The sequence below is a fragment of the Sesamum indicum genome, linkage group LG3 (genome assembly GCF_026168435.1).
Source record: "Sesamum indicum cultivar Baizhima isolate 11 linkage group LG3, ASM2616843v1, whole genome shotgun sequence".
In the NCBI taxonomy this organism is placed as follows: Eukaryota; Viridiplantae; Streptophyta; class Magnoliopsida; order Lamiales; family Pedaliaceae; genus Sesamum; species Sesamum indicum.
Genome location: NC_142659.1, coordinates 24,377,471 through 24,395,667, shown reverse-complemented (window position 1 = coordinate 24,395,667; position 18,197 = coordinate 24,377,471). Strand labels below are relative to the sequence as shown.

Sequence of the window (18,197 nt, the reverse complement as noted above, 5' to 3'; positions counted from 1 at the left end):
TCTTCCAAGCCTCAAGAGGAGGTCATCAACAAGGCTTCATTTAGGTTCTAGATAGAGAAAGAGCAAGCCTACTAGGAATCCCATTGGGAGAGCTACCTGACTGAGTACAACATGTCTGAGGACTTTCAGTCAAAGCTGGCTTGCCTGGCGGGGCCCTATTTTGTACATGGATTTTCAACTTGCTAATGGTAGTTTGAGGCTCACGGTCATCCCTCCTCACCCCCAGCATGGAAGCTTCCTTCTTGGACATGGAGGCGAGTTTGGAGAATGCCTCCGACCTTGATGAGGTTGTCCCTCAGCAGCCATGCTAGGAGAAACCTCCCGTGGACTCAGTTAATCGCTTTGCTCGCCTCTTTTCCTTTCTTTCAAGTATATTTAGGCTAATCAAAAACATGGCTGGGGGCTTATTCTAGAGGAAGATTTGGATACCATCTTAGAGACAGTAATGAGGGAAGCGCAACCCTTCCTACTGCCGATATGCCTGCTGCTATAGAGATCGCCACCCTGGAGCCAAGAGGCATTCCCCCCAAAGGGGCAGGACCGAAAAATGAACCCCCTCCCCTTTATTTAAAATAAAGGTTGTAAACTCCTAATGCCTAGGCCCTCTTCATTTGTAGGCAAGCACACTTTTAACTCCAGACCACCTTTCAGTAGCCCCTTCTGTTAGAATAGGCCATAAAAAAAAAAATGATGTATGACATTTTTCAGAAACTTGAAAATGTAATATTTAATGTGATGAATAAAGTAAGTGTTGATCTTTGGTTATATGTGTTTGTTGTGCTTACTAATCACATTGAATTACCTTCAGATCACAAAAAACATCCACTGACCAATCAAACAGGTCATGTAGTTGAGTTACGCATTGAATGACAACTATAAAATCAATTTTTGAAGGTTAGGTTTGAAAAGTTCAAATTCGAGGACCTCGGGATAGTGCGTTGAGAGTCCTTTTGAGACTCGAAATAAAGTTGTATTTATTTGACGAGTGTCGCGTTTTATTTGCAACAAACATGAGACGTCTATGCAATTTTAGTAGGTAGTTGAGCAGGTTGTCAAGCAACTGAACTGACTCGTGGAGAAGTGTCATAGAGAATTCTTTGAGGCTTGGTCGGTATGATTAAAATTCCTCAGCTTCGATAGTATAGGATTAGTCCTCGAACTTGAGGAATCACGACAGCCACATTCATATGATGGACATATCTTAGATCTAGCGAGAAATGATCATATCTTTGACGTGATGATTATAAGCCTTATCCAATGCAGTCAGAATATGTAGAGAGGACAGTGAGTTCCAAGAGAGGATCCATCACCTGTAAACATATGACAATCGAGTCTCTTATGCGCTATAAGATGGTTTAAACTCTTTGAGCTTATGGCCAGAACAATTGGTCGAATAGGGAATGATTTCCTATGTTTATCAGTAGAGTAAACGCGTCTTGAATATTAACTATAGATGTCTAGTCAAGGATGCGAACCCATATCCAATTCTTTGCTTTGGACTTAGACTGAGAGATGGTTGATGGAAGAACCATATCTGTATGAAATTCGAGAGCCTGAATATTTATGTCAACATTCACCTAGCTTCCAGTGCCATGAACCCTTGTTAGACAGCCACCCATGAAAATAGACGTTTCTGATTAATGGTTAATAAAAAATAATTAATTTATTTTATTTTAATTTAATTAATTGTATTTGATACAAACCCAAGCTTAATTGATGTTGAATCTAAAGAGTCACGCACAAATCACTGTGGAAGTGGTGAAATTAATTTGGAATTAATTCTAGAATATACAGATTCATTTAATTGGATTAAATTAAGCCATGGAGAATATAAACAATTAAGATCATTTATTTTAAAAAAAAAGATCCATTTGATGATGATCCAAGATTTAATTAATTAATTGGACTTAGTCTTTTAAATTAACAGGATGAATTAAATTGAATTTGGACTAATTAATCAATAATTGACTTGTCTAAATTAATAAATTGAATTTATTAATTAGAGAGATTGGACTCACTCATGTGTCTTACTCAGAATAATAGACATTTAGACTTCTAATGAGTATAAAATTAATTAAACTAATTAACGACCCTCTAAATATTGATTGAACTTGATTTAATTTATCGGATAAATTAAACAAGTACAGTCCAACCCAAGACAATGAGGAGTCAACTCCTCCTTGGAAAGGAGAAGATGTCAAGTGAAGCTCTCCTAAAGTCTCCACTCATGACTAATATAGTTCACTAAATTTAGAATTGGTTATCTTAGATAAGTTGTACTTTTTAAAGAAAATACTATGTTTTGAAAAATACAACATTTGTCATTAGTAGTAATATATAGGAAACCATAAAGAACTATTTTTTTCTATCTTAAACTGATATAATTTCACAATAATATTTTATTGTAATTTACCCACTTTTATCTATATATGAATGACATTGACGTTTCTACAAAATTTTGGAAACATCATCAAGGGTACTATAACCAGTATAATATATAAACTCCCAAGTGATGATCAAAATTAAAAATCCAATCAGAATTTTTTTTTATTTGAAACCAATATTTATTTTTGTCCAAAATTTGAATTTATTTTTGAAAAATTCATTTAGCACCCCAATTTTGTCTTTAATGTCATATTTGTGTTAGAGTAATTATAAATTACTTAATTACTATTCCAATTTCACTATTAATGTCATATTAATGCATAGATAATTAAGAATAACTTAATTAGTACTCGAATGTCATTATTAATATCACTTCATATTACCCTTAGATTATAAATAAAAAAAGGATTTATTGTATAAAATCCTTCAATATATTTAGAATTTAGCTAAAAACTCCAATGTATTAAAAAATTAGCAAAAAACCTCCTATGTTTCTCAAATATTGCATAATCTCCCCTTTTGTTGAATAAATTTACTGCGTTAAATTTTGTCCTAAATTGTCTATTATACCCTTCTTATATCTATCATTGATCTCAATTATTAAAAATGAATGGTCATTATATTTTATCTATTTATATATAAAATTATATATACACTTAATATATATTATATATGTATATGGGCGATCGCCTATCACCGCCAAACTGCACAACGGCGGCGTCGCCCTTGCAGAGAGGGTGACGATGAGGTTTATCCTGCGAAATGGGGTGACCTGGCGTCGCCCCTGTTCCCTCGCTACCTTCCGAAAGGGGCGATACCATCGCCCTAGATCTGCGCAACGTCGCCCCCTCATCAAGCGTCATTGCCAACCATGTAGGCCGACGACGGAGACGAAGACCAAAAAAATATATTTTTAAAAAATAAAAAATATTTTAAATAATATTTATAGTAAATAATATAACTTAAAATGAACGAGAGGAGTTGTGAGAGTAACTTTATTTTATTTTGTGTGTGTGTGTTTGTGCATGTGTGTGTAGAAAAAGAGGGCTATGTGTGTGAGTGAGAGATGTGAGAATGTGTGTATAATAAGCAAGAGGAGTTGCGAGTGTATTTGTGTGTGAGAGAGATGTGAGAGTGAGTATATATGAAGCAAGAGAAGTTGTGAATATATTTGTGTATGGAGATGTGAGAGAGTTTGTGTATATAAGAAAAGAGGAAATGATGAATTCTTTTAATTTTTATTATTTTAATTTATGAATTGGACCCAAAACTAATTGAGTTGAGTTGAGTTGAACCCATGGGTCTTAACCTATTTTGCCACCCCTACTTGAAATGCTTGGTAATGGAGTTCCATGCCTGATAGGCTTGCTCATCTTTCACTGTGACCAAAGTTGCAACAGAATTTAGCACACGAGTCCATAGGCAGGTAGCAGGAGCTTCTGAAACAGCGACCGCACCTCAGAATACGTAATTCCACGAGACAAACATCGTATTTAATGTGCAAAGTTGTCATTTAGATGAAAATTGATTATGATACGGTTTAGCACCAACAGATAGCACCCCAATGAAATACAAAACTAAACAATCTTTTGAGTATCCAACGTGCGATGATAATATGATTGACCATCAGGCACAAAACTACCTATGTACCATACTAATTTGGATAGAGTCAGAGAATAGCTGCAGAATCCACAAGACCTGCATTCATGCTCTTCCCGTTCAGTTGTCTGCTTCTGAGAGAATCATTGTAAGTGACAGGTGAATGTACACAAGATACACCATTCCGCACTGGAAACTAGAGGACTGAACGGACTTCTATCTTTTCCGGATTTGAATGAGAGAAACAAAATACCCCCAAACATATAGCATGGTAATTCTCAACCTTTAAGATAGAAATCCTGCTTCACTTATCTCAACGGCTTGATGAATTTTGAGGCATCTATGATTTTCTGACCCCACTCCTGCTTTTCCAGCTCTAATGATCTGGCAAGTGCCTCACAAGCTTCAGAAAGTTGCTCCTCCTCGATTGGAGAGTCTGTCTTGAGAGCAAAAATTACTTCATTGACATCTTCCTCGAGCTGGAGGGAGAAGAGGTTGCTAAATACCTTCAAATATGCACCAAGGAGGCACCAAATTAATCAAAGTGTGCAATGCTGAAGAAAGCTCAAATAGCAACCACTAAAACGAACTCAACAAGATGTTGAATTGTGTTCAGCAACAATTTTTCTTTCAGAAGTTGGCATCTATCCACCCTAAGCAATCTATACTTTATGCTTCAGTTGGAAAAGACTTTCCATGAATTGGACTGGCAAACATTAGCCTAGGCAAAGCATTGTTGACTAGAATAATTTTAGAATCATAGTTTATGTTACTTCAGTTCTCACCTTTTTCAATCTTGAATATACTGCACCCTTCACAGCAGAGGACCTTGAGACCAAATTAATGATGAATAAACCTTGCTCAGAAAGTGAATTTTTCACAGTCAAAAGAAAAGATTCATCAACAAAATCTGCTGCAGGACAGGTCAAACCAGAACTGCATGATAAGTGTACCAGGTTAGAAAAATGGAACTACAAGAATGGAATAAAGATCACTTCTAAAAAATGGAACTTGCAAGAATAGAATAAAGATGACAAAAGTGATTTGATTAAAAGCTACGCTACCTTGAGTCTGATGAGTCCACATCAACTATAAGTGTGTCAATTTTACAAGTGCAATTTCCTTCTACACGGACAATAGTGCAACGACTGAGTAACTTTATTTGAGCATATCATCATGGTTATTAGAACTAGCTGATGGTACTTTACCTGCCCCAGAATCTGCTTTCTCCCTGACAAATTCAATTCCATCGGCAACATGCACCTTAACAGGAGAAAAAGCAAAAGAAAGGAAAAATATAAGCAATGCTTGCCGTTAAGGGGAATACAAGCATCTTTCAGTGAAATATGACTTTGCATTGTAACATCATAAGGGTAAAAAGTCAACTAATTTTAATCCTAAGGCTTGCAGTTAAGGGCAATACAAGCATCTTTCGGTGAAATATGACTTTGTACTGTATCAAAAGGGTAACTGGTCAACTAATTTTTAATCCCAAGCAAATAAGACCAAAAGGTGAACTCTCTAATCATCACCCACCCAACCGAAATAAATGAGTTATGTAATTGCGGTTACAGTTATAAGTATGATGATAATATCAGTATATAAAATGACATGGCCTGATATAGATTCAAATGAATACTCCTCTTTGTGAAATCTATATGGATTGTCGCAACTGCCCCCGAGATTTTTATGAAGACTCTGTAAAGCAACTCTTCCACATCCAACATTAAAACAACATTCTATTGCATTTACAAATTTCAACCTTACCAAAACAAATTACCATGCCAAAGCAAGTCATAAGTCTGCTTCGCTCTGCCCAAACCATCTCACACAGAGGGAAATCATCGCATTAAATTCAAGTTCCAATTATCAACAACAACAATAGAATAATAAACTCAATAGCTTCTCGTACATATCAGTAAAATCAGACCAAGGTTATGAGTTAAGTTACTCATGAATACGCTGATTTCTGCTTAAAGTCAAATGGATTTTCAGAAGATACAGATGAGGAAGCTGGAGTTCAATTTTGAACACAAAGAATTAATCCATGCATCAGTTTGCATCATATTAATCATTAAGTCCAACAGGAGTATTTGGTTACCTTATGACTGATTGACAAGAATTTTAGTATCTTATCTTCTAATAATTTAAATCTTTTTGGACTAAATTGAGCATCAACACATGGCATATTTATTCAGGTAAGAGTATGTTCTTGTTTCAATCATTCAACATTAGACTTGAGGTTATTGACAAATCCACAAATTGATAACTTCAACCGTGTAAACACAGTTTGCTAAAAGAACAGCTTAATGTTACTTTGAGATAGAACTAAAACAATTTATTTAAAAACTTAAGCCAGAAACATATCCTTTTAGCACACTCCAATTTTTTTACCTAGTTGATGAGGATGATGACACGAATTAGGAGAATAAGGAGTTTCACCTTTAAGCGCTCATCTTCTCTGAAACCAAAGTAGTCTCTAGCAACATCCCGAACCACAGGATCTAACTCAACGACCTGTCAATTAGGAATTAGCAAAAGAACAGGAAGCAAAATAAAAATACTAATACAGACATTCAGAATTCTGTTACACCTCAATCTGTAGAGAAGGTAAGCACTTCTTCATAAACATAGGAAGTAATCCAGCTCCAAGACCAATAACCACAGTTTTGACCTGGAAAAGAGGGAGAGACACCTTCAGTTCAAAGCATGTTTCAGGAAACTGGAGCCACAGGCAAAGGGCAGAGCCCATGAAGACAGGCATCACTTTTAACATGTAATATTGGTAGTATGAAAATTTGTATGTTCTTCCAACAACAGCCTACGACACCGATACCTCTCTCCAGCAACTGTGCCCTTCATCCTCCCAGCAACACCACCACCACCAACAATAATAATAATAACTATTATACACATGTTTATAATTTAGAAATAAATATGAATACAAATTATAGTATATACTCCACATATAACTTATGTTGTTGGCCTCCTTGTTGAGAAACATTGAGGCCAAACAAGACAAGTAACTTGTAAGTGCTTCCGAGGGGAAGTGGATGGCTCACCATCCCACCTGCTGTGGTAGATCCTTTCAAGTGTAAGGATATCAACAATAATCCAGAAATAATCCCATTGTGGTATGAACTTGCTAAATAGTTGTGATCAGCTTCCAATTCACCACTTGATGCTGCCACATACAGGATGACAAAAGATGATCCACAAGTTAATGATGAAGAATAAACATATTTACCCCTACCTGTCAGCGGTCAGTAGAATTAATGGTAACTATAAACAAACACAATAAAAAGGTGAAAACTTCAGGCACATGGGCAGAGTAACATATTGGTTCCAGTGAATATCTCGGAGCTGTAAATTTATGAAAATTTCTGTGGAGATTCAATGGATATCCAAAACTTGATTTCAGTTTGGAAAAATCATGGAATTTTATGGAAATAATTGGAAATGTTAACTGAAACTTCATCACTTCCAATTAGCACAATTACGCATCTTTCAAGCTTAAGTATGTGTAAAAGATGCATGTAGCAAGTTACACTAGATTATATTCTATTCCACCTAATTTAAAAATAAGTAGCATTTCTGACCTCCTCACTATTGTATATCAGTTTCAACATCCATCACAAATTTGTTACTCCTATCCCCTCTTGTTTATCCCACAATAAGGCACTATTTCTTATTGAAGAAGCTTTTGGATTCGCATGTCAATTTTGAGGAAGTAACTTTATGTATTATTTCATTATCAAATTAATTACCATGCACTGCAAGTTGAATTTCACTTAGCATGGTCAGGAAATCTGAAATTCGACATTTCACATTCCAATGGAAATTTTAAACAATGGCTTTGCACTAAAATTATTTCAGCTATGACTTAGTAGTAAAAGTTGACTATATGCCTGTTGCACCTCATGGAAATTGCACTGCACTGAACTACATTTCTTACTATACCCTGCTGCTGGAACCTAAATGCGCATCAATAGACACAATGTTTACCTAATAATAGAAAAACAAACAAAAAATTTGATAGCACGCATACACAAAGAAACCATCCTTGCAATGTAAGAATCAAGTCCACTAATCCTACAAAACAATACTAAGAGCTACAGAAACAGGCTGGTGAACTGAAAAGATTTTGAGGACAAAAGTGCAAGGATTTCATCATTTAACTGTAGCATAGAATCAAGAAAGCTCTATTACTCAAGTACCGGGTTAACATGTTATTGGTGGCATAAATAATGTATGAAAATGAGACTTCCAAAATTTTATTTCAATGTCATTTAATCAAGATTAAGATAATACATGAAGCAGAAAGGAAGTGGTACTAGTAACCTTCTATATATAGGTGGGGAGATTGGAGGTAAAGAAGAACAGAAAATAAGAAAAATAAATAAAGTTAAACTTAATTATTAAACGTGTAACATTCACCTAGAAGAATACAAAACTTATTGATTAAGCATGTAAAATTAAGTTCAAATGAAGAGTTAGTTTCAGCCATCTCCGAATGATTATGATCCATTTAGGAATTCGAAAGACAATTCAACAACACATGTTCAAGTATCTATATTCTGCATCCAACATTACTAATTTCAACAAGTTTTCCCACTTTAGTTGTGGGAGAATAGTGTGAATGGCCTGCGTACAACCTAGAATATGTGGGTTTAGTTTTACCAAATCATTCACAATTATATTGTATTATCAAGTTTGTCGGGAAAAGGGACATTCAGTTGCAAGCTCCAACATATCTTGACTAGGATCAGTTTACTGGAAGTGCAACTCAAAAGAGACCAAAGCTAGTTGAGCTTCATGGCCTTGCCATAGCCAAGTTTTTCAGCTACTAAGGGAACTCTCAATTTACACTGGTCTGGAAGTGTTCAACAACAATGACGAGCCAAGATGCCAGCCATGCCCAACTACCAAACACAGAAAACATCAACCACAAAAAATTTAGTGTATGAATTAGGAGAATCTTCACAAACTGTGAATTTAGGTCACCTTTACAATATATTTCCCATTGACCATTTTTATATCCCATTACAAACTTTTTTGCATTCTTGCATGCAAGTCTGTGAGATGTAGTCACGTCTTAAGGTACAAATGTTTCATTTGGGGTTGAGCTTTTAAAAGCTCAGCCAGATTGCCAGGACGGAAAAGATAAAGGGGAAGGTATACCAGGTATCAATCTTTTTTCCTTTTAAAAAGCAAATCTCAGTCAAACAATGTAATTTTTCAAAGAAAACTTCTCCGAAGTTAACCAAGAACAAGATAGAGATCAGAGCATCACCATGAGACCCAATTGTCAGAGAATCAAACTTCCCCTGTCTTCCTTTCTTCCTGGACTTGGGAGCTGCCTGCAGTTTCTTTATTTCTGCTTCACTTGAAGTTCCCTTTGATCCTTCAGTTAATAAAAGAGCTTCTGATTGCACCAAACTCTCAGTTCTTTGAAAAATAAGGCGGCGGAATATCAAATCCTTAGATGAAAAGCGATGATTAAGATCATTGTCAATCTTTTCATAGATCACATCATCGACAACAATTGGACCGGTCAAGGCCGATGTAACCTGGATAAACCAAAAGAACGACATATCAAAAGGACAAAAGAGATGAGAATGGGATGTGTCAAGTAAGGGCAACAGCTAGGTCTAAGGATACAGAAATGAAAGTTGGACCTCACATATTAATGATATTAATAGAACAATTTACCCTCATAATTATTATACTGAAAGATCCCTTCCGCAATGATAAAGCACTCTGTTCTCAACGATTAGTTGCAAACATTCATCAGTTTAAACACTTAAAAAGAGCTAGTCAGTAAAACTGGATGAAGTTAAAAGACACCTCTCAAGGCCATTGTTAGGAGAAACTTCAATAGGATGTTACTGTGATTGCTTTTCCTTTTCTTAAGTTAATATAGGATTTCCGCTCGCACCTATCTACTTGTAAGCAAGAGGTTTCCAAATCTAAGATTCAATTAAGATGTTCAGGCACAACCCAGGCAAAATATTTGCTCGTTAGCTACAAAAGTTCGTCATCTTTTGATGAGTGCACCCGTGCTAATAAAAGGGGATACTATCATAGAATAAGTTGATCTCTGAAACCACAAGGGACCATTAATGTGTTCTCAAGTCTCAGCCCCATTTCATTCCAGTTGCTTCTTTCACAGTAGATAAATTTAGTAACCGCAAGGACTCCAGTCAAATGTCCAGGCTTGTTTCTTATTTTCACCTTTTCTAATTAGGCTTCAGCTTCCACATTTCTTCATCGTTAACGAAGCTGAGAGTCAATTACAATATGCTTCAACAGGATAACCAAATACATAATTTGCTTACAAACAAAATCATCCTATCTATCAACAAACATAAAGAAACAAATGCAACTACATCAGTCAACCCATTTTCCAATATCCCCATTCCAAAGATATGTCGAGTTCTTTATCCAGCTAGCTTGCACACTCCCCAACAAAAACATGTCAAATTGCATGCCGTGTTGCGTTACAAATATTTGTATGTTCTTAACCAAGATGGCTTCCATGGATTAGAGACATAATTGGACACAAAAAAGGATTTCTTCTTTAGACAACAAGCTCAATTGCGCCATGGAGATGGAGCAATATCAGAATAGCATTAAGTACATATGCAAATGACATAAACAAGTATATCAGGGAACCCAGTGTGAACCATGTAAGGCATATTAAAAGAGTAAATAATCGATGTAAGAACTAAAAAATAGTCTCTATTGACCAAGTCAAAATTATCAGTGTCTACCAAAGTATAAGCACATGTAACTTCATAGTATAGCAGTCAGACTGTCTGATACCTACACGCTTGAACTTATTAATTCTACACATATGAAAAGGAGAAGCATTGACTAAAATTTGGCATTTGATAATATGAAACAAGAGAAAGTAGATGTTCAACCTGGTGTACAACTTCTCGGTGCTTAATTCCATCACTTGCAGCCATAAACCTGCAAAAGACACATTTGATAAACTCTAGCAAAAACAAAGAAAGAGTTTTATCTAATGTACCAAAACTCTTGAACTCATTTCTGTAGCGAGTTACAGACATAATGAACCTGCAACATCACATGCTTGAATGCTTCCTTTTCTCACGATCTTTTTGTGCAACTTAGTTTAAGCATACTACAAATGTCCAATTAATGCTTGTATAGTTATATTTACATCTCAATTTGTCATTTTGTAGTGCAAATTGGAGCATTCTATACAGCAGTTCAGATGGTCCTCGCAAACGATGAAAAAGAATGAAGAATAAGTTACATCTCATAAACATAGTAGTCAGTTCCCAAGATGCAACTGAATGATATGCTGCATATCGCTCTTCCTTATAAATAAGTTCCACTAAATCAAGTACCTATCAGAACTCCAAAAAGCCATTTAAACATGCACTCTCCAGCGGCATTCCCAACCCCCACCCCTTGGTTTCAAATGCTTCCTTCTATGTTGCCCAACAAAAGGCAAAAACTGCATCTGCCATGCAGTTTTAGGATCCTTTTACAGGGTATGTTGTCTCATTTTTCTCAAAGAAGCCATCTTACTTGCTCTCAAAACTTTGGTCATTCAAAGCACTTCAAAATAAATATGGTAAAATCAAGGCCAATATACATCAGCTTAAGCATGGTAATCCAATTCAAATCAAGTTGTTCAATGGCAAGTTGCCTACAAGAGTATCAAACCACAGCATAAGATACACCTTGAACTGATTCACATGCAGGGTATTATTGCCTAACCTAGTACCTCGATAACTCTTTTAGCCCAGTTAAAGATGTTACATCATCGAAGTAAGTTAACTTGTGTGGCCTACGACTAACACACAAAAGATCGGCAAATGCCAGCAAGGATGGCACCAAAAATGTAAACTAGTATTCTAGTAAGCAACTAAACAGAACATTATTATGTTTTTAGAGAAGGAAACCAGTTTCAATGTCAGTCGTCGGATCAGAAAAAGGGGGAAGAAATTAGAACGGAGGATCAAGGGCAAGGAAATAAAGAACTTAAGAGAGAGGACAACGTTTTGACAAACGCGACTATGGAGTTGCATTCAACCCTTAAGGAGGATAACGCCATCTCGAAGAGTACAAGCAAGGACCTCATGCGTGGATGGCCCAGATGCATTCATCCAACCCAACGGCCCATGTTATTTCTGCAAATTGGCATCTGGCAAAAGCTTCCAGCAGCACTACTCTGATCTAGCTTTAGGGGGATCAGTTTATCCCCTAATTAGGATTAATTTCAATTTCCAAAAAGCTGAGTCAGCATTGTCTTGTAGGTTGAACGTTTAAGTAGCTGTAAAGAACATTTGTAGATTATCTATAAAATCTTTTAGCAATTTCTTATCTCCCCATCCTCAGTTCTCTTAGGCAACTTCCCATCTCTTTTCTTTTACTCTCTTGGATTCAAAACTGTTACAAACATACACCAATTCTGATGTGGAAATGACTTTCATATATCAACTAGCAAACACTAGATGAAAGCAAGAGCTAAAATTATCAGATAGTCTACTCATGAGGAGATGTTGATGGATCTTACGGAATTTGTACTCCATCGACACAATTTCCTGGGGCCAATTGCCTTACTAAGGGAGAGAGATCCATCTGAAATATGGAGAACAAATATAAGCAGCCGTCAAATTTACAGGATGTGACCCTTCTGATAAAGAAACTTAAACTGGATATTACCTGGATATCCTCCATGGCAGCATTAGAATTGCTGGAATCCAGTAAAATCTAAATTAATTCAAAGAATTTTATTATTAAAGAATGAACCACAAAGAAAGAAGATGAATGAAGAGAATACACAAAGTTTGTAAAGTGACTGGAAAGATTTACCATTACTAATCGAGCAGCCTTTGAGCTTGCAACAATAAGCCATTGTCCTTCTTCTGATGAGAAGAGCCACTCATGAACTCGAGTCTGAAATCTAAACTTCAGTCACATACTAGGTGGGTTGAAAACTAATTAAATAATGCAATATGCCAATATTTGAGTGGAACCATAATAGCCGAAAAAGGGACAGCTTCAACTCCCTAACAGGGAACAAGGAAACCATCAAAATTCCTAGGATCTGAGATATTCTGAAATTGAAATACTGAAGGTATTTAAATGAGAAAGCAAAAGAATACAGATATAAGTTAAAAGTAAAGACAGTTAAGAAAAGGAACTCGATTTGACATTCTTATTATAGCATTAGGCCAGCCACCAAAAGGCAAAAGCATTAGGCATAAAGGGGAAAAATTCAATGCAATGTTATCCAGGTCAACAAGAAAAATTAATTTACAGGAATAACATGATCCCTCTTCCATACCCTGTGCTACCAAAAAAGCAGAAAAAATAAAGAATAGTTGCTTTAAATGCAAAGAGAGGTTTGTTCTTCGGCAAATAAAGTCAATATGATCACTTCAACACTGTTCTACTTTTTCAGAAGAATTATGTTTATGTGGATCCCAAGGGAATGCTGATGTTTGATTTGTGCACATGGAATCTACAGCTTTTTAATAAATTTAAGTATACGGTCTTCACCTTTTCCTGAAGTAAACAACAGTAGAATCCCAACTATAAATAAAATGAGAAGTACAAAGAGTTCTGTAACGCTCATCAAGTAAGCTTAATCGACTTATTTCCAAGTACGTTAGACAAGACACTATAAGGATTGTAAGAAAAGGAACTAACCTTCGGAACAAGGAATACACCAAAGTGATAGGAGAAAGGTCCAGAATCTTGCTGAGCATCAAGAAGTATGCCGTTATAGATGTAATGGGATACTCCAGGTTCACCTAAAATCAGCTTTGCCCTACGACCTGGTTCAAGCTCTTTAAGGTTTCCCTTTGCCCCTAGATTCAGCTCTTCAAGCGAGTATAATATATCAGAGCCACTCAAGTATTCTGACCGAACCCTTTTTTCTCTCTCAAGTGCATCGTACAGTTCACACACCTAAGACATGTTGAAAGAATAAATCAATTTCTTCATACAAGTAAAAGGAATTTAATGTGCGTTAAAAGCACTTCAGCTTAAAGAATCTCATGAACATGTAAACTTTGATGAAAAATAATGTGAAGATGGATTTCTTGGAATCCTGTGCAATTATCCATGCTCTTTTCTTGGAAACAGACATTTCATGTAAGTTATGTTATTCCGTGAAACAGGAGTGGAAAGGCAAAAAGAAAAGGTGAAATCACATCTACCTGATTATTATGAGCTTCAACAGAACATTCATCCATGTACAATGATATCTCAGAAACTACAGTATTATTATCTTTCTCAGCAACCACCATAAAGGTCCGCAATTTTGAGTTTCTAGATGATGGATCCGGAGCAATGGCATAAAGACTCATCTTCCACCCAAGGCGAAACTTGGGGAAAAGTAGATCTAGAAGAAAGTCATATGATGGAAAATGGTATCAATTCTAAACACTGTATCCTATTAATTAGAAACTCGGCACAGAAACAGCAAAGGAGCAGCATCAGAATACAGGATACTCAACAAAACATCTATCTAATATCGTTTACATTCACCAAAAGATAGAGACAAAATAAGAGAAAGGGAAGAAGAAATTGACAAGCAAGCTTGCCACAATTCACTGCATGAAGCCAAAATTTTTCACCAATCAGATATAATTTGAGGAACAATACCTAACACATGAGATTCTGCCAAGGTGAGACAAATATATTTTCCTCCAAATTTTAAAAGCCTTTTTACCTGTAACACACAGAAAAGACTTAGATTAGTGAAGCTTTTGGACCTATCACAACTAACAAGATCAAAATCATATTTTCAAATAAGACTATCATACCTCCGCTAAATATAGATTTCCTAATCTGGGTCCAAGCTGAGGCTCCATCAAAGCATCCAATCCTCCCTTATCAACAATGGCATTAAAGCTCTCATTTGCAAACTGAACCAAAGTCAAAATTGTTAGAAAAAAGGAAGCCTGTAGAGAAGAAAGTTTCACAGTCAAGAATTAGAACTGAGTTCCATGCTAATCTACCATTCAACAACTGACAAAAGCATATCCTCCACAAGAACCTAGCTGCAAGTGCATAAGAAAAAGAAAGAGAAGCCAACAAATTATCCAAATCCAACTCTATCTCGCCAGCAGCAGGGTTACATTGCAATTTCTGATAAATAAGTAAAACATCAAGCCATGTGACAGCAGGTTTAGATTAAACCCACACAAGTGTTTACTGCAGCCTCATTCACCTATTGCACGTGCATCTATATTTATTTGTATCAAGGGTCTAACTACCCTCTGCTCGTGCAGCTATTCATAGTATCAGCTTCAATGGTAATCAATTCCAGAGATCAGAATTAACAGTTAAAGGTTTGATTAGCATCCACCAAAAGCTCACAGTGAGACACCAATAGTTATCTATATGTATCTCATCAAATGCACTACCATCTCAATGTTGTGAAATATTTGGGTTACATTAGGTGCTCCCTGGAGTAGTATGAATAAGCCAAGAATTTATGTACTCTGATTCACCATTGAAGCTAACTAGCATATAGCTTCTGATTTATCAGTGAATACAATAGGTTTCTGCCTGCTTCTTGCTACATTATATGGGAAACATAAACGAGATTTCAAACATAAAAGAAACCACTCTGAAACTTTAAAGCAGTTCTCTGTTCTGTTTAATGTTTACTGGTCTAATATTCCATCATCATATGCATAGATAAGTTGATGATTTCTTTGGATTCACTAGTAATGCGGTCAGCGATGCAGCTCTCATGCAACAGTTTGGTAGAAAATCATATGAAAGCAAGAACCCAGGCTCGGTTTAATGGAAGCTTCCACTTTCCTCACATCCACAGGCACTTATTTCTTCTTTATTTCTTTTTGCGTTTCTTTTTTTCTTTAAATAACAAACACCAGTGGCATTTCTTCAGCAACTATTCTAGTACATCTGCAGCGAATTTCATTCTTAAAAGATGAAATGGAAGACTGAGGAGGGTCACAGAGCTACTTAAGCACCTAAAGTTGATATACCTACAGTCTACAGAGGCTTGAATTTTAATAACTAATACTGATAAGCAATTCAAAATTTTACGTATATGTTTGGTTTTAGGTAAGGAGTTCATTTCTCAACTCAAATAGAGATGCTACAAGAAAGTCTATTACTTCGAAAGTTATGAATGATAATTACAGCAGAAGCGTCTTTCTTTTAATGCATTCCCATCTCAAGACATCATACTAGCTATTGAAAGCATGCTCAGCAAGGGATGGTGTGTACCAGGGAAGCTGGGAGTCTCACAAGAAGGGGTGTGATCCCTCAGTCCACAGAAGTTGTACGTGTAAACTATCATAACTAGATTATCAATCCCAATAATGTATTTTATAGACGAAAATTCTGTTTTCTACCTTAACCTTGTATCTGCACCAACAATCTCCTTCCTTACCCCCCTTCATCCATGACACCTACACTCCCAAAGTCACACATGACAAATACCATGAAAGTAGGTGAAGGAAAGGACCAATTCACCTTGTTGACAATATATATGGAGTATTTTAAGATTATATACTTCCATTTAAGTAATATATTCATATACAAAATTTTTAATAAGAAATCATAAGCAGAGCTTGGAAAACAGATGCTATAATATTTGGATCATTGGATTCAAAAGTATATCTAACTTCTTTTGTCTCACTTGTGTTGTCAATATATCAAACAAAACCAAGTTAAAACGTGGACGTAGAATATACAAGCTAATTCGACATAAAAGCAATATATCATTTCTCAGTTCGCAAGCGAGCTTCCATGTTCCAACCCTCCGATTGGTAAAGAATTACCTGCATGCTTGTCATGTCCATAACGCGCCACTTCATCTCCGGCCGTTCTCTCACATTCTTCCTCAACATATCCGAAATAACCACCTTCGAAAAATCCACATTCGTTATATTCTTAAACCCAGCATCATACAGATGCTCCGACAGACTCGAGTTCCCGCACCCCGGCACCAAAATACTAACCTCCGCCGCCTCCACTGCCGGCGAAGGTTCTCCGATGGATCCCGCCGGTGCCGATGACTGACATAACAGAAGCCGTGTTAATAACGTCTGGAGATGGGGCCACTCGGCATACCATTCAAAGGAATCAGCACTGCCTCTTATGGTAAAAAATTTGTCCCAGTTCTCTTTACTCGTGAAGTCCCCCAGAGTCTTCAGCAGTTCTTCTTGCTTTTTCCCTCCGCCGCGGTTGTTCCCTTCCACGGATCTTTGCTGCTGCCTATCTTTTTTCCCCATTTTCTTGTTTTGTGTATGAAATGTGGTCTTTAACTATGAAATAGGGTTTATCAGAGGGTTTTTGTTATGAAGGCAAATTCAGGCAGAAAATGACCAACGACGAAGGCGCATTTTCCATCTATGAAAGTGCTAAGCAACTTAACAGTTTAGTGACAAGTTAACTAATTAGCCAGGATTTATGTCCTTTTTACATTGACATTTTTCACAAATTTCATTTTTTTTTTCTAAACTTATGGTGTAAATTGTTGTATTTTAAAAAATATAGGGAGATAAATCACTATTTATTTTTTCATAAAAAGGTGATTTGCTCATTGCGATATCACATGGGAATTGCTTGCATTTTCCCCGTTTTTTTTTTGACAAAATTAGTTAAACTCTTCTTTTCGTAGTCTGTTTACAAGACGAGTGATATAGTCTTTTTCTCCACAAACTCAACATCACTATTCATCAATTACTATTTAAATGAATCTCCTTGACATGCCACACAAATTCATCAACATCGTTATGCATCGTGAAGCTCTTTTATTTCACATCATAATTCTTTTAATTTACTTCATAACTATTTATCCTTTTATTTTACCACACAAGCTATTCAAAATAATCAAGAGGTATTCGCATAATAATTATATTTCATTTCCATGACTCTCTCTACTGAGATTTGACATAATTGTGATATTTCTTATTGTTTAAAAAATTACAAATATTCCCATGATGTTTACTAAAATTATGTAATCATTTGATGTAGTTATGAAAATTTTAACTTTCTCCTTACTGTATACTTTTATTTTTTTAAAAAAATTAAAAATTTATAAAGAAAATCAAACGAAGTGGATGAAAAAATTATAAAAAAAATAAATAAAACTATAGTTCTTAGTCCATACTCCATAAGAATATTTTGGTCAGTTTATAGAAAAAAAATGAATGAAAACCTGAACGAACACCAATGGATTG

The 18,197-nt window shown here is 35.9% G+C and overlaps 1 protein-coding gene across 2 annotated transcripts; it reads right to left on the bottom strand.

The window, feature by feature from the left end:
• Nucleotides 1-3,875: 3,875 nt before the first annotated feature.
• LOC105158668 (S-adenosyl-L-methionine-dependent methyltransferases superfamily protein) lies at nt 3,876-17,309 on the bottom strand. 2 transcript variants are annotated; one of them, XM_011075496.3, is made up of 17 exons: nt 16,794-17,309; nt 14,799-14,900; nt 14,638-14,704; nt 14,190-14,374; nt 13,678-13,938; nt 12,838-12,921; nt 12,688-12,735; nt 12,539-12,603; nt 10,911-10,959; nt 9,278-9,554; nt 7,047-7,168; nt 6,578-6,658; nt 6,427-6,501; nt 5,193-5,247; nt 5,049-5,106; nt 4,770-4,920; nt 3,876-4,490 (listed from the first exon to the last, which is right to left on the bottom strand). In XM_011075496.3, exons 1-17 carry the CDS (start codon nt 17,244-17,246, stop codon nt 4,293-4,295), a joined length of 2,331 nt encoding a protein of 776 aa, XP_011073798.1. In that variant the 5' UTR covers nt 17,247-17,309; the 3' UTR covers nt 3,876-4,292. The 2 variants fall into 2 exon arrangements, with proteins under 2 accessions (XP_011073798.1, XP_011073797.1); XM_011075495.3 differs by having other exon boundaries at nt 5,049-5,109; nt 16,794-17,308.
• Nucleotides 17,310-18,197: the final 888 nt, after the last annotated feature.

What these genes read in the sequence shown, in the direction of transcription:
- LOC105158668 (XM_011075495.3), bottom strand. Translation starts at nt 17,246, where the DNA reads ATGGGGAAAAAAGATAGGCAGCAGCAAAGATCCGTGGAAGGGAACAAC. An exon ending in AGGCTGCTCGATTAGTAATG is followed by an intron (nt 12,736 to 12,837) that starts GTAAATCTTTCC and finishes GAATTAATTTAG; the next exon opens with ATTTTACTGGATTCCAGCAA. An exon ending in GAGAAGATGAGCGCTTAAAG is followed by an intron (nt 5,248 to 6,426) that starts GTGAAACTCCTT and finishes TCTCCTGTTAAG; the next exon opens with GTGCATGTTGCCGATGGAAT.